This window comes from Euphorbia lathyris, chromosome 1 (assembly GCF_963576675.1).
Source record: "Euphorbia lathyris chromosome 1, ddEupLath1.1, whole genome shotgun sequence".
NCBI lineage: Eukaryota > Viridiplantae > Streptophyta > Magnoliopsida > Malpighiales > Euphorbiaceae > Euphorbia > Euphorbia lathyris.
The window spans coordinates 135,127,224-135,142,594 of NC_088910.1; the positions used below are offsets into that span (position 1 = coordinate 135,127,224).

The window sequence follows — 15,371 nt, forward strand, 5'->3', positions numbered from 1 at the left end:
GAGATCATCGAATTGTAGCAAGCTCATCTTTTACCCAACAATCCCGATGAGATGGGCAACATCTTAGCGATATTGCTACAGAATTGTAGGCGGATACTTTCTTCATTACACGCGTTTTCAGATCTCGTTATTTAAAATGTTCCTTTTTTCCTCAATAAAATTTCATGAATTATTCACTTAATGAAGTATTAATTTTACTGAATTTAATTCATGTTAATGATAATTAAAACCAGTGGAACCAGTAAAACATTACACGTAATTAATAATAAACATTAATAAGATTTCATTCTCTAATAACCATCATCTAGACACTTTAAATGCATTTACTTTTTTTTTTTTGAAGTCTTTAAATGAAATTACTTTGTCTCCACAACCATGTCAAGTGTTTCAATTAAGTATCAATTCCTCATTCATTATTTTAATCAGTGTGAACTTATAATATACCATTAGCAAGATCTCGTAGAGTAGCCACACTGACATATGAGCAACTCCAATGCAAGTATCTCCAAAAGTTGTCAAAAATTTAACACATCGTCTCAAAATATATTATTTTATTTTCTCTTTAATCCAATCACTTTTGACAATTTTTATTAAAAAAAATGCTCCAATGTTAAGCAACTCCAAAAGTTGGCACTATGGTACTACAACTTATTATTTTATTATTTTATTGAAAAAAAGATGGAAAAAGTGTCAAAAAGTGACAATATTGCGATCAAAAAAAGCAAGTACACATTATCCCTCGGATGCATGACATTACTCCAAGCATCTCCCACCTCACTAAGTACTCATTTAACCACTCCCCCTTAGAGATGGGCTTACAAACTATTTGAAACTCCATCTATCTCTAAAATATTTGACCCTCAAAATTAACAAATTAAATTATCATTTTTCCAACAAAATTTACTAATAAAAAGATTAAATTCCTAAAAGCAAAAATCTATAGCAACATTGGGAAGTGTCAAAATAACAATATCATCCAAAATTCCATCTATCTATCAAATAATTATTGTAACATTTTGATGCATTTAACAAAATAAGCTTCATAAATCTTCACGACGAGGCAAGGATCCTTTTCGAAGAGCTCGATATACTCTTCCCGATCAGTAAGCTTGTTCATATTCTTTGTTATCAATGTCAACGATGCTTCAACCAAATGCTTAGCATTGTATTTGTGTCCAAATGCATAACTCGTAACCGAGTTATCCCAATTCAATTTAGATACCAAAAACTTCTCACACTCAGTCTTAAGATGTTTCACCTCATATTTTTCAGCCAACACTAAAACATCAAAGGCCAATTGATCATCAAAACATGTTTCGGCAGTGTATAAGTAGTTCAGAAAGGCTCTCAGGGCAGCATAAGATACATCGTCAATTTGTATAGTAGCTTCTGGAGTGACCGTGTCCTCATTCTCCTTCTCGAGTATTGACTTAAACACCGGAGAGCGGTTAACTAAAATGGCCTTATGAGCGGGGATTGGGATAGTCGAGTCAGAAGAGGCGATTAAAACGACATCGGTGTGGTTAAGTGGAGAGCAAACTCGTAAGAAGGCAAGTTTAGCTTTAAGATCTTCTATTTCTCGCTCGAGTTCTTCTTTTTTCTCACTCGCTTCGTGATAACATTCCATGCACATGCCGATGTCAATTGTGATGTACTCCTCTTTGCACGATATGCACCACCGTATTTTTTCAGATTTAGATTCTGTTTCGGTGTCGATTTCAAACTGGGCTAGCTCGTACCGGTGATGACCTCTCATGGCTACTTTCAAGAGCGTACAAGTTAACTTTTTAACTTTAAAATAAAGCTTTTGCCTTTATAGATTAAAATATTTAAAGAGTTAATTCCCAAAGAAACCGATGTGGTTGCACTATTTTGCGGATGGAGGACTGTGGTACTTTTTTTTTCAAAACGAGGAATGTGCTTATCGACATTTGCAAATCAAGGACTTTTGGGTTAACATTGTCAATGTTAACCCAAAAGTCTTGCAAATGTCAACAAACATATTCATCGCTCTAAAAACAAAAATACCACACTCCTTCATCTACAAAACAGTTTAGCCATAGAGCTTTCTTTTGGAATTAACTCTATTTTAAAATATCAAACTTTCCTACCTTATACTAGTCAAAACATAAATTAAATATTAAATTTATTAAATTTTTCTACTTCACATTAAATGTCTTTTAACATTAATATACAAGAATTAAGAAATATAATTAATATCAATTGAAAAAATTTGTTACCCTTATATTAGTTATATCTACTGATAAAATTTTATTTATTTCCAAAATAGAAAGACAACTTGTTTTTAAGAAAAAAAAGCAATTCTTTCATTCATGGAAAGAATAGGACATCTCGAAATAATTAAAAAATTACAATCCAAAAGTACCATCAGAATAGCTTGAATCTGCATCTCTAATATTATAAATCATGATAGAGAAATGGTAGACAATGTTTGAAATTGTTTAGGACACAACAACGAGAAACAAACTCCACCCAAAATTGATTTGAGAGTCTTTTTTATCCGGGAATGACTTCATAATATTTCAATAAGTCGGATCTATGTGATGGTAGAAAAAACTCTTCTGTTTTTTAGAAGGAAAACATGATAACACTCACATAGAGAGACAAACCACAACCACCCATATAGAGAGACACAACACGACTACCCATATAGGGAGAAATATAAGAAAAAAGTAAAAAATTCAAAAAAAAAAAAAGAGAAACTATCAAATATACCATAGTAGTATATTGATAAAAAAAATTTAGGGTTAATACATCATTTGCCCATGAGTTTGTCCAAAAATGTTGATTGGCCCCGAACTTTAAAAATATCTCGATAGTCTTCTCAACTTGAATAAAATGTCCATGTAGCACCCTCAACTTGCGTAAAATGTAATCAATCCGTCACTCGGTTGCAAAAAAAAAAAAGTTACATGCAAAAGATGTGTTGCATGCGTCTTGGAAAAGTAAAATGACCAAAGTCGGGGTTTGAGGTTCTAATATCAGAGAGGACAAGTATTAGAGTTGAGCAAGTAAGAACTTTATTTTTAATATGTTTTAATCTATTATGTGAATCATGTAATAATATTTTAAGGCTCATGCAACACACCTACGAAATTCAGCTCACTTTTTTTTACAACTGAGTGATTAATTGATTACATTTTATGCAGGTTGAGTTGCTATCATGACATTTTAAGCAAGTTTAGGGGCTATCAGGATATTTTGAAAGTTAGGGGGTCAATCAAAATTTTTGGACAAGTTCATAGGGCAAATGATGTATTAAACCAAAAATTTATTCAATAAGGAAAAAAATCAAAGCAAAGTAAAGAAGGAAGCTTATCTTCTAGCTAAAATCCGAAAGAAAAAACTGAGAACCTGAATGATGAACTTGAGAGTTTTCTTACCGGTTAGAGGTTTTTTTTAGAAAAACAACTTAAATAAGAGTATATTTAGTAAAAATCAATTAATGTGAATAAATTGAATCAAAACGTTATATATTATAAAACGGATGGAGTAATTTTTATCCTACCCACAACGATTTTCGTTTCTAATCTGTAGTTCCAATTCCATTTGGCGACGGATTTGGAGAACCTACCCTGGACCTTGTAGGGGCGGTTTACACAAAAGAAACTACCTCCATAGACCATTTTTGTTATAGTGATTAATGAGTGAATTTGATTTTAAATTCATGGGTGCAGTTAGAGAAAGTAGCATATTGAATTCATCACAATTAGATTTTGTATACAAATATTATATGAAGAAAAATTTATATGACACCATAAAATATAGGAATAAGGTGAAAAAATACCCTTAATGTTTACAGCCAAGAGCAATTTTACCCATAATATTGGCAAGTTTGATCAATTTAGGCATCATTATAAAACATAGATATTTTTTCTTTATTTTGCACCAATTGTATATCAGTTGGTTCTAAAAAATCATATTTTTGTGATTATAATAGAATTGGAGATTAATATTTTTAAATCCAGTGAAATATTTGAATTTTTTTTGGTTATGATTACTCTTAGCAACCTCTCCTCTTCTTTTGTTAAAGCGTTGTGCCACCCATGTTTCCTTGTTTCCCAGGGCCGGCTTCCAATTCATTTGAAAGGAAATCCTCTAGGATAAGGACTGTTTGGGGACCCCATCCTCGGTCCAACCAAAACCATTTATTTTTTAAGACCTTTGATGCTATCTGATTTCCTAGTCAGGAAAGAAGGCATGCGGAGTCCCGATGATAGATTCATTAGACTCTAGTAGCAGAAATATTCTCCTTTCCTCATGACGAACCTCGATAATTAGCAAACAAAGGCAAAACTCATAATAACGTTTAAATTAGAGCAAAACTTGTGCAGTGTTAATAACTCCAACTAGGTGTTCGGTGACAATTGGCATGGGCACAGATGGAGTTCTTCCAATACGTTAATAATGGGGTCCAAGATAGAAAATTTCATGCATGCACGTAAAAAAAACGGACATAAATTCCAATAAAATCTCCTTCCCCTTTTCGAATGCCATCATTAACGGGTTGTCTCGGGCCACGAAGGTGATATTGGTCTCTAATAAGGCGAGTTAGTTCTAAAGGGGGTGAATTTAACTATTGAGTGATTTACGCCTTTAAAAAACTTTTCTTACTCAAGTCAATGGATACAAAGGGCAATTCTCACCGTTAGAGGCAACTTCAGTATACTGGGCTTTTCAGCACGTTAGTCTACTAAGATTGTTTAAGCTTCTGATAATTCCACTCAGAGGACAACTCTTTAACAGAGGCTCTAAAGAACTTAAGGCAAATGATATTAAAGTTATGCACAGAATATTCAGAATGTTAATGTGAGATAAATATTAGAGCATGCAATATTCAGTAGGAGTGAAAGGTAATAGTATAGAAAGAATTTACACAGCAAATTTATACTGGTTTAGTCTTTTGCCTACGTACAGTCCTTAGAATACCTTCTTTTGAGCTTTAATCCACTATTGAACTCTTTCGGAGGTAGAGAACAAACCTTTTACGATATAGCCTAAGTTTGAGTAAAGTACATTCATTTACTACAACACTCAACTAAATCACTCTTTGCTACTTATAACCGAAACAACAATATAGCTACTAAATTTACAATTGAATAATAACATATTCAGATGTGAAGTGTGTTTTAACTAATCTCTCTCTAATTGATTACACAAATAAGAACTTGCTTTGTGTTTTTGCTCTTTGCTCTAGTTTTTCACTTTTGTAAATCTCTTTTAAGTTTGATTATCAGTTGTGAATCTTGAGCTCGAATTGGCTTTTATAGGTGGAGATTTCAAACTAGCCGTTTGAATCAGAAGGAGACCGTTGTGAATAAACAACTTCTGTTCTTCTCTAGAGCTTCTGGTTGCTTTGCACATATTACCATTTGATGAAACTAGTTGTTTCCTGCCTTCAGAAGATCGTTGACCATTGAGAGCTTGAACCAATAGTCTTCTTTTGAATTCTTATTCCGCAGATTGCAGATTGTCGTTTCCTTTTTTGTGATAACTAAGAGAAACGGGTTTCTCACGGAGTCATCTGTTTCTATATTTTATCCAGAATAAGAAAGTCTTATGTCTGACTTTGCTCATGGGCTTCTGGTTCTAGTTGTAGCCTTTTCGGTTGGCCTTTTATTCTTTTAAGGCCTTTTTTCTATCTTTTGGGATTTAGCCATTAATGCCTTGTACAATATTAATCACCTAAACAAAACATGTTAGAACATAAGGACATTATATTTATTATGAATCTTAATAGCTAGAGAGATCTATTTCCTTAATTGTAATTTTTGTCATAATCAAAACTTCATGAAAATTTGGTTTTAACAGGTGCATCTCTAGATCATAAATGAAGGGAAATTCAATTGATAGATCCACTAGTTGAAAAGATGTCAAGCTTGAGCCTTGATCCCAAGCTTTAAGGTTCTATTTCTTCTCAACCACCACCTTCTTTCCTATACTGGTTTCTCATTTACTCTGCTTTCACAGAGGCATGTTCTTAGATTCTCTGGAGGAGGTTAGAGTAATCTCTTCCGAGGTCGAGAGCTTGTGAGAATTCTTTCATTTTAAAAGGTCCATGCAATAAAAAAGAAATCTGGGAAGAAAAGAACACTTACGCTTTGCTGAGGGGGAAATGGAAGTTGTGCGCACAAGGAAAAATAAGGAAAATTGGAAAGTGAAACTCATCGCCAAAATTCTCCTTTTATAGGCATTTCTTGGAGAGGCAGGTGAGAAGTCACCATCATTAGCATCAACGCAATGATCCACCGACTCCAAGAAGGTAATGTGTCACATGTGATGCAACACCCCTTTTCCTGGTTACAAACGGAAACATCTGAAGAACCAAAGATCTACCGAATGCCAAACCATTCCTCAATGGATTGGGTATGTTAGGGTTTTGGGGATGTTACACTGGGCCTCACGAAGCTTCTGGAAATCGAAGCATAAAGAACTTCGGGAGTCAAATGAGGGATATATGATATCATGCAAATAATATATGTGTACATATGCCCTCTTCTTATTGGTAGAGACGTTTGAATCAATGGGAATCGTGAGATCGAACTAATAAGGAATATCAACCTCTCTCTAAACACGTGGACCAATGGGATACTACTTGAATCCTCTTTGGATTAAAATCCTTCAATCCCGCCTAGGATTAAAGAATCACAAGTTGAGTATGATGGTAATTACCTAAAGCATGCCCATTACTTAGCTATCTTCTGAGGGTTCAAATGAGAACTTGGACTCACAGATTTACCTGGGGTGTCTTATAAATATAACATAACACCATAATCAAGATACATACACACATCTCTTATGATTCACTTTAAAATTCTTAGGTTTTTGTCCTAATCTCCTCTAACTTAGGCATCAGAGTGAGGTTGCAAGTCGACGACGTCACGCTGATCTGCATTTTGTCTTATCCCATGCAACAAAGTACTACTTCATAGATTCTCCCGTATCTAGTCACTTTCTTCACTACTTCCTCTTTCCTTTCCCTCTTCTTCTTTTTCGCTACGGAATCCCCCAAAACCATCAGTGTAAATTGGAGAAAGTTTTGAGTTGGAACAAAGAAGCGAGATTCAACATAAACAATATAAAAGAATTCATGTGTCATTATTTCACTTTTTTTTCTTCTATTTTTCACATTTTCTCGTTTTTCTTATTTTCTTGTTTTATCGCTTTACTCGTCTTCCTTTTTTTTCACGAATCATGTGTTAGATCATTTCTTCACCAAAAAAAATTTCTCCATTTTCTTTTATAGGGGTTTGAATTAGATTACTCCATAACTAGTTAAATCATGTGATCTATTTGCTATAATTTGTTGATTTGATTAAAACCAATCCATAAATAGGTTGTTTTTTAGTTGAGTCATTGAATTAATTTGATTTTTGAAGAATCCAACAATACAAGAATACAGTCTTGATCACATACACCTTAATGAGCATGTAGAATTTTCTCATTTACCATTAGATCTAGACTTATTAGAATCCTAAGGTGGAGATTCAAAGTATCCTAAGGTTTAGATTTAATAAGCCTAAATCTAACGGTGAATGAGTAAATTCACTTGCTCATTAAGGTGCATATGAAAATTCCTGGACAAGAATAATATAAAGAAAAGAAGCTCGCTGGTAACCCCAAAAAACGAATAATGAAGTACAAAAAAAAAACAAAGAAACAAAGACTTGGATTGGGCAAATTTAATTCTTCCGTTCAAACGCTGTAATTTCCAGCGTTTGAAACTCTGGAAATTCCAGTGTTTATGCTGGAATTCCAGCGTTGTTGGATTTTTCCAGCACAAACGTTGGATTTTCCAGCATTTTCTATTTCAGAAAATGCTAGAAAAATCCAGAATTATATTCTTAAAAAAATAAGAAGAAAAGGAAAAGAAGAAGGTCAAAGTCAACATTTTTTTTCGCAAGATACCCCTATATCACGTCACCAAGTTAACAGATTTCATCCATTTGTCTTGATTTTGATAACAGCGACAACCATAGGATTGTGTATATAATTAACCCTATCATTTAAATACAATGATTGAACAATGTGTTAAGTAAAAAAGTAAGGAATAATAAATTATTTACCCAAAACTAAAAATAAGAAAACTTGGAAACAATTGACAATCTTATTTTACATCTTAACCGGCGGATCGCCGGTCTTATATACCAAGAAAAAGTAAGTCTGCCCGGTCCTAATATGAATGAGGAACTCGAAAACTCAACCTCCTTTCGGAACTCTTCTACTCAATTGAATACAAGCTATTCTAATGTGGTAACTTTAGATCAAAACCTCAATCTCCCATCTCTTATCTTTAGTTTCTTTAAGTGTAAAAACTTAAAAATGCGGTTTAGTTTCTTATAGAGGGACAAAACTAGACTATGTAATAATTCCAATATTGAGGGAACTAAACTGTTGAATGAAATAAAAGCTAAAGGACTGAACAAAGTATTATTAGAATATGAAAACTAAACAGTTTGTTAAGTAAGTACTAATAAATTATTTACAAAATACGTAGTCTGTCAAAGTTGTAATCCAAGTGGAGTGGTCGAAGTTCGGGATGCAGGAAACCTGAATCCACGACAGAAAAGTTTCGGATCGGAATAAAAGAAGCAGAAGAGTTTGATTGTTGGCCGTGAGAACAAGTGTGAACTCCGCGGTACGTGATCTCGAAAACGTTCAGATCCTTGTCAGATCTTTGCACTTGCTTTGTAGCCCGACAGTTCTGTGTTTTGCTATATGTGCATCTGTAATAGCTTCTGCAAATACAACAGTTTCCTATTGGTTTGCTAAATATGATAAGTTGATGATCCAAAAGATTGGTATAAAAGATCAATTTTATGAACATCAATTTTTGTTACTACGATACAAAAATTTACAACGACAATCTATTTAACTCGAGTGGACCTTGAATGACCAACATTATTAGATCTAGACTTATAGGGATGCAAATTATAAGGATGCAAATGCAAAGCACCTTTATACCATGTTTGTTTTAGAGATATTGTAGAGACATAAGGGATTGATACAGGTCTTATCCCTCGTATCTTATACAAACGGGATGATATAAGGGGGTGAAATAATTTATTAATGTTAGTCTTCATATTTTAATAATACATTGTTTAGTCATTACTTTTTGTCTTATTCAAGAGTTTAATCCCTTATAAATGGATTGAAGTGTTTAATGATTCAAATATTTGAGAAAATAAAATGTTGAATTGAATAAAGGCTAAGGACTAAATAGTGCATTATTAAAATACGAAGACCAAACAGTGTTTTAGGTAAAAATGTAGGGACTAATAGATCATTTTGCCCTAATTTTAATACGATGAAAAAGTCCATCTTATCCCTCAACTCAAATCAATGTTCTGTAATTTAAGTATAGTAAAATATATTATTTTAACAATAATTCTCGACTATCTTATTTGTATCTCTTTCCTAATCGTTTATCTTTATCCCTAACTCAGCCTTTATTCCTATCTCTATCCCATCAAATACCAAACGCCCCGTTGAATCATAATGAACTGGTTAAGAAACTTGAAAATCTTCTAAAATAAGAAAGTGACTAAAGTTGTTTCTCATTTTTCTTAAATTAATCTCTTGAACGTGCTTAAACTGAGCGTGCTAGGACTTGTTCAAAATCTCTACTAGTTAGTAGATTAATCATGTCACTTTAAGCAAGTTTAAAAGTCTAATAAGACATTTTCAAAGTTCAAAAGGCCAATCGAATTATTTGACCAGGTACACGACACCCCTTGATGTAATTAAGCCCTCTATGGAAACTTTCAAACAGAAAAGGATTCTGACCTATTGGTTCCCTGAAATTGTTTAAAGTGACTTAATGGACTCCAGAACGTGATTAAACTGATATGTCCTCGAACTTATCCAAATTTCTACTTTGCTTTGACACATCGAACTTAGTGAGTTAATCATGACACTTTAAACATGTTCAGAAAGCTAATAAGATATCTTGAACAACTATGAAACCCTCTATGGGAACTTTCAGAAAGAAAAGGATTCTGACCTGGGATATTTGGCACCAAGAATGTCTTTCTGGCCATAGTTTCTCCAGCTATAGCCATCATCATTAGGTCCTTCATACTTAGAGCTAACTCTAACATGTTTTTTCCATATTGCCGATGCCTTCCTGCAAAAGATTAGACTCCCAAGTTAACCCTAATTTTGTTTTATATATATCAAAATTATGACTATTAAACTCAATTAATCTCTTTACCTTCTCTTTGCAGAATCCTTAGGAACTGCATCAATATTAACAGTCGCAGGACTAGCATCCATGTAAATTGGTGACTTAGTAGGATCATTGCTAGCAGAAACAGCAAGGGCAACATCATTTTGCAGCTTAGTCAAACCACTCGAGTTAGGAATCGATAGAGACTTCTCAAACGAGGATAAAATCCTCTCTACTAACTGCTCTGCAGTTGTATCTGACGATTCTGAGCTCAAATGTTTCTTTAGCTGTTTTGCTAGCTCCATTCCTTGAATCAGCTCTCTAATATGATCAGAATCCATGGATGCACCAAGTTGCTTCGTAATGTCGGTTTCAGATAGAGTATTATTTTTGGAATCTGAAAGGAGTTCCCCATCTTCTAGAGTTGTGTCTCGCAACAGCAACAGTAATGGAATGTAGGATGACTTGCTATTTTGCTGCAAGTGAAACATAACATCATCAGAGCATAATCTTCTTTCTCCATTAATTCAAGTAGGATGAGTGATATTTCATATGCCGAAAAATGCTTAGATACTTCAATTCAATTGTTCTAAATGGTGATTGGTCACATAAACTAGTATTCTACAACACAATATGACCAGACTCGGGTATGCTAGTTGAAATTTTATTTCTGATTTCAGTGGCCAAAGGTATAATTCTAAAGCTTAAATGGAAAATCTCTTACCCCATCCCAAGTTTTAGGAACTACATAGTTCATATTCACATATGCCCTTTTCTAACCTACTTGTTTTTTCTTTTTCAACTGAATATCAAAATTCTATTGAGAAACTAACACTTTACGAAAGAACCAACAGAAAACAAGGGCACTCAAGCCCAACTGTCCAAAAATTGCATCTCCAGTTAATCCCAGAAGCTAATCATTTTCCCATCACCAAGAATATAGCTAAAATACTGTTCAAAGAGCTTTGAGTTCAATTTCAATTTCAATTTTCAAATTAAGCAAAATGATTGGCGATCTAATTTAATTTCAAACTAATTAGATCCGAAAACGCTAACATGCGTACCTGCAGGAACTTATCGACATTGCCAGATCCGAAAACGCTATCAACGACGGCAAATTTATGAACATCATTTGGAGGAAAAAACGCAGCTAAATAGCATTTCTCGGAGCATCGCCTGCCATGGAATTTGCAGGCAGCGCAAGGGCCACATACAGCAGGCGGAAAATGGCTTAAAGAAGAATGGGAAACTGATGGTCGGGAACCACTTGACAAAGAGTCATAAGGAGAATTGAAACTGGAATTAGACCGAGAAGAGGATGGTGATGGTGATGGTGGTGACGACGGAGGTGTGGATTCCGACGGAGCAGAAGGTAAGGACCGTAAGGTAGAAGAAAAGAAGAAGGGACTGGAAGCATGATTTTTCGCCATGGATTAGAGAGATAGAGAGAGGAAAGTGAAAATGAAATCGGAAACTGGTGGAGAAAAAGATGCGCCAAAAATTTGACATGATTGCTTCGTCGTCAATGAAATCTGGAACTGGAATCATGATTTGACATGAAGAAAATTGCTCGACACTGTTCATGAAGACCTGAAGACTGAGTCGAGTCTTCAACGTTCCCTTTTCTTTGATCACTGTTTAATAAATCATTTCATTTGCTACTCAAATTGTCCAACAAGTTTGATTCGAGGACTAATACATGACTGGTTCCGAACTTGTAGCAAGGTAATTTTAAAAATATAAAATATAAAAAAAACTTAGTCAACATCCTAAAAATATATTTTTATCTATTCGACATGTGATTTTTTCTCTTTTTCTACCTTTTTAATTTAGGGTAAATAATTTATTAGTCTTTGTATTTTTATCTAACATATTGTTTAGTCCTCTATTTTGGAAAACATATTATAAGGTCTCTATCTTTTGTCAATATTAACAATTTGGTTCTTTTATCTAGTTTTTTTTTTAGATTTTTGACCGAACATATCTTAGCTTTCAGGACAGCTATAGTAGATACAAAATAGTCATGTTACTCTGTTATTTTCTGATTGTCTGTTTATGCCAAATATATCGGTTAAAAAGCTAAAAAAAAAAAATTAGACAAAAGGACTAAGTGGTTAATATTGATAAAAGATAGAGATCTTATAATGTGTTTTTAAAAATAGAAGGACTAAACCGTGTGTTAGGTAAAAAGATTTGGACTAATAAATTATTTACCCTTTAATCTATTATAAAAGTTAATGTTGCAGATTTGAAAGCTCAAATGGATGAGAATCGAGATTTAGTATTATAGTTTTTGTATTTAGTTGTTATGGAATAAGCAAGTTCAGGAAACTGGTGAGACATTTTCAAAATGCAGGGAGCTAATTTACTTTCATGAATAAGTTTAGAGAGCTGGTGATACGAAATAAACAAGTTTAGGAAGTTGGTGAGCCACTAACGAAGTTCATGGAGCCAATTTATTTTTATGAACAATTTCATGGAGGTGGTGATGTATTAGGTCTTAATTCAACTTCTCAACTTTTAAAATGTCCTTATAACCTCTTCAATTTGCATAAATATCCAGTTAGCTCTTTGAACTTGCATAAAATATAATCAATTGCAAAAAAAAAACTAAATTAAATTCGTAAAATGTATTAGACGCATCTTTAAAAAAAAGTAAAACCACCAAGGTTGGTCGGGTATGCGGTTCTAATATTAGAGAAAACAAGTTTTACAGTTGAGCAAGTAAAAACTTTATTTTTAATCTATTTTATGAATTATATAATAACATTCTAATACGCGTGCAATACATCTTCTTTTTTGTAACCGAATGATAAATTGATTACATTTTACGCAAGTTCATGGGCTAACTGAATATTTTATGCAAGTTGAGGAGAATTTCTGGACACTTTAAAAGTTCAGAGGTCAATCAAACTTTTTGGACAAGTACAAGAGACAAATGATGTATAAACAAAAATATTGCTAAGGTAGAGGCTATAGTTTTGACAAAGTAACCGTTACTTTGTGTATTTTTACCATTAGATGATTGAGTATAAAATTAATCCAATGGTAAAAACACATAAAAATATGTACCTTCTAATGTATTTTTCAAAATATGAAGAGTAAAAAGTATGTTACGTAAAAAGATGTGGACTAATAAATTATTTACTTTTCATTTAATATTGTAATTCTCCATTTTTTTTTAATGTTTGTAACTTCTCAATTTATATTCATAAGCCTGTAAATAAAAGTTTCTTTCATGTAATACATACAAATGAAATACAAGAAATAGGCTTACTTCTCTCAATTGTTCTTATTCCATTGCATACGCACAAATTTTGCTCGTTCAATTAATTCTTATTTGAATTTGTTCATCCATTTAATCTCAGATAAATATGTCGAATCTTACAAATGTCGAATTTGTGGTATTTGACATTTTCGGGAAGAATTATTTTATGTGGATGCGGGATGGAGAAATCCATTTAGAGGCCAAGAGTCTCGAAAATACCATCAAAGAAAAAAAAATATGCAAATTTACAAAAGCGACGATTTTTTTCAATTATTATTTTGATGAATGGCTGAAATCAGAATATTTGACAATTAAAGATCCATATATTCTTTGGAAAATTTAAGCCAAAGATATACCCACCAAAAATTGGTTCTTTTACCAAAAGCCTTTTATAACATGATGCAATTAAGATTGCAAAATGTTAACTCGGTAATAAAATATTATTTTGCACTTTTTAAGATTGCATCTCAATTAAAATTAGGTGGAGATTGTGTTACGGATGAAATTATGGCTCTGTTTGAGAAATAGCTTATTGGGTCGAAAAAACTAATTTTCAAAAAGTTGGTTTTAAGAGCTTTTTTGATTAGCTTATTGTTTCATCTCGTTTGAAGGAAATTTTTACCTCTAATTACTACAATTTAATCCCAAATAAAGGTTTTACCATGTCCTTATTTGTCATTTTACACAAACAGCTATTAGCAATCAGTTAAGTTTTACCAAACAAGTTTACATAATCAACTAGTCAAATTAGCTAACCAAAAAGATAATCAGTTAACAGTTAACAACTATTTACCAAACGGGGTCTATGTTGGAGAAAATTTTCTCTACTTTTCATGCATCTAATATGTTCATGTCGCAGCAATATAGATAGAAATGCTTCAAAAGGTATTCATGTCGCAATAAAATAATGAACTTTTTATGAAAAACCACAAGTCTCGTTCTATTAGATCGATTCCATTTCTAAAAGTGAATGCAATAAAAATAGTAGCTGTAAGTATGATCGTGAATATAATCATGGCCGTTGGTCATAAATATGACCGTAGTTATAACTCTGACGCTAATAATAAAATATAAATTCACACAAAAAGTGGAAAATAAATTGATAAATTTAATAAAAAAGAATAATCAATCTAATAAAATAAATTAATTAATAAAATAGGATATTTTTGGATTGAGTCATTGAATTAATTTGATTTTTGAAAAACCCAACAAAACAAGAATAACATGGAGAAAAGAAACTCACTACTAGCCCCCAACAAACCAAGATTTTTGCAAATTTAACTCTTACCCAATTTGTATTGAATTGAAGCTATTATATATCACCTCACTATTAAAAACTAATAGATAAATAATATATTAATCCTATATTTTTTATCTACACGCTATTTAGTCCTTATATTTTAATTATATATTATTTAGTGATTAACTTTCATTCTATTCAACAATTTTATCTTTCTAATATTTGAATTATTAAACAATTTTGCCCCTCCATAAAGGACTATAATGTTGAATAAAACAAAAATTAAAGAGTAAACAATGTATTCCCTTCGTTCCACAATGGATGTATTTCTAGATAATGTTTTTTTGTTACATAATACATGACGTTTTGATTCAATCTATACACATTAATTGACTTTTACCCAATATACTCCTATTTAAGTTGCATTTTTACTTTGAAAATTGATAAAAAAAATAATAATAATTTGTGAATGCAATAAATACAAAGGTAACAAAGTCTTTTAGTTAAAATAAATTGCATTTTGTTACATAATACATGACGTTTTGATTCAATCTATACACATTAATTGACTTTTACCCAATATACTCCTATTTAAGTTGCATTTTTAGTTTGAAAATTGATAAAAAAATAATAATAATTTGTGAATGCAATAAAAACAAGGGTAACAAAGTCTT

General features: G+C 32.4%; 2 protein-coding genes across 2 annotated transcripts; both read right to left on the reverse strand.

Annotated features, from left to right (window-relative positions):
• Positions 1-1,003: 1,003 nt before the first annotated feature.
• On the reverse strand, positions 1,004-1,756 carry LOC136219550 (BTB/POZ domain-containing protein At4g08455-like). Its single transcript, XM_066006993.1, has one exon. The coding sequence runs from the start codon at positions 1,754-1,756 to the stop codon at positions 1,004-1,006; it is 753 nt and encodes a 250-aa protein (XP_065863065.1).
• A 6,642-nt stretch (positions 1,757-8,398) lies between these two features.
• LOC136211057 (uncharacterized) lies at positions 8,399-11,853 on the reverse strand. Its single transcript, XM_066002581.1, has 4 exons — positions 11,254-11,853; positions 10,235-10,665; positions 10,025-10,147; positions 8,399-8,759 (listed from the first exon to the last, which is right to left on the reverse strand). Exons 1-4 carry the CDS (start codon positions 11,617-11,619, stop codon positions 8,504-8,506), a joined length of 1,176 nt encoding a protein of 391 aa, XP_065858653.1. The 5' UTR covers positions 11,620-11,853; the 3' UTR covers positions 8,399-8,503.
• Positions 11,854-15,371: the final 3,518 nt, after the last annotated feature.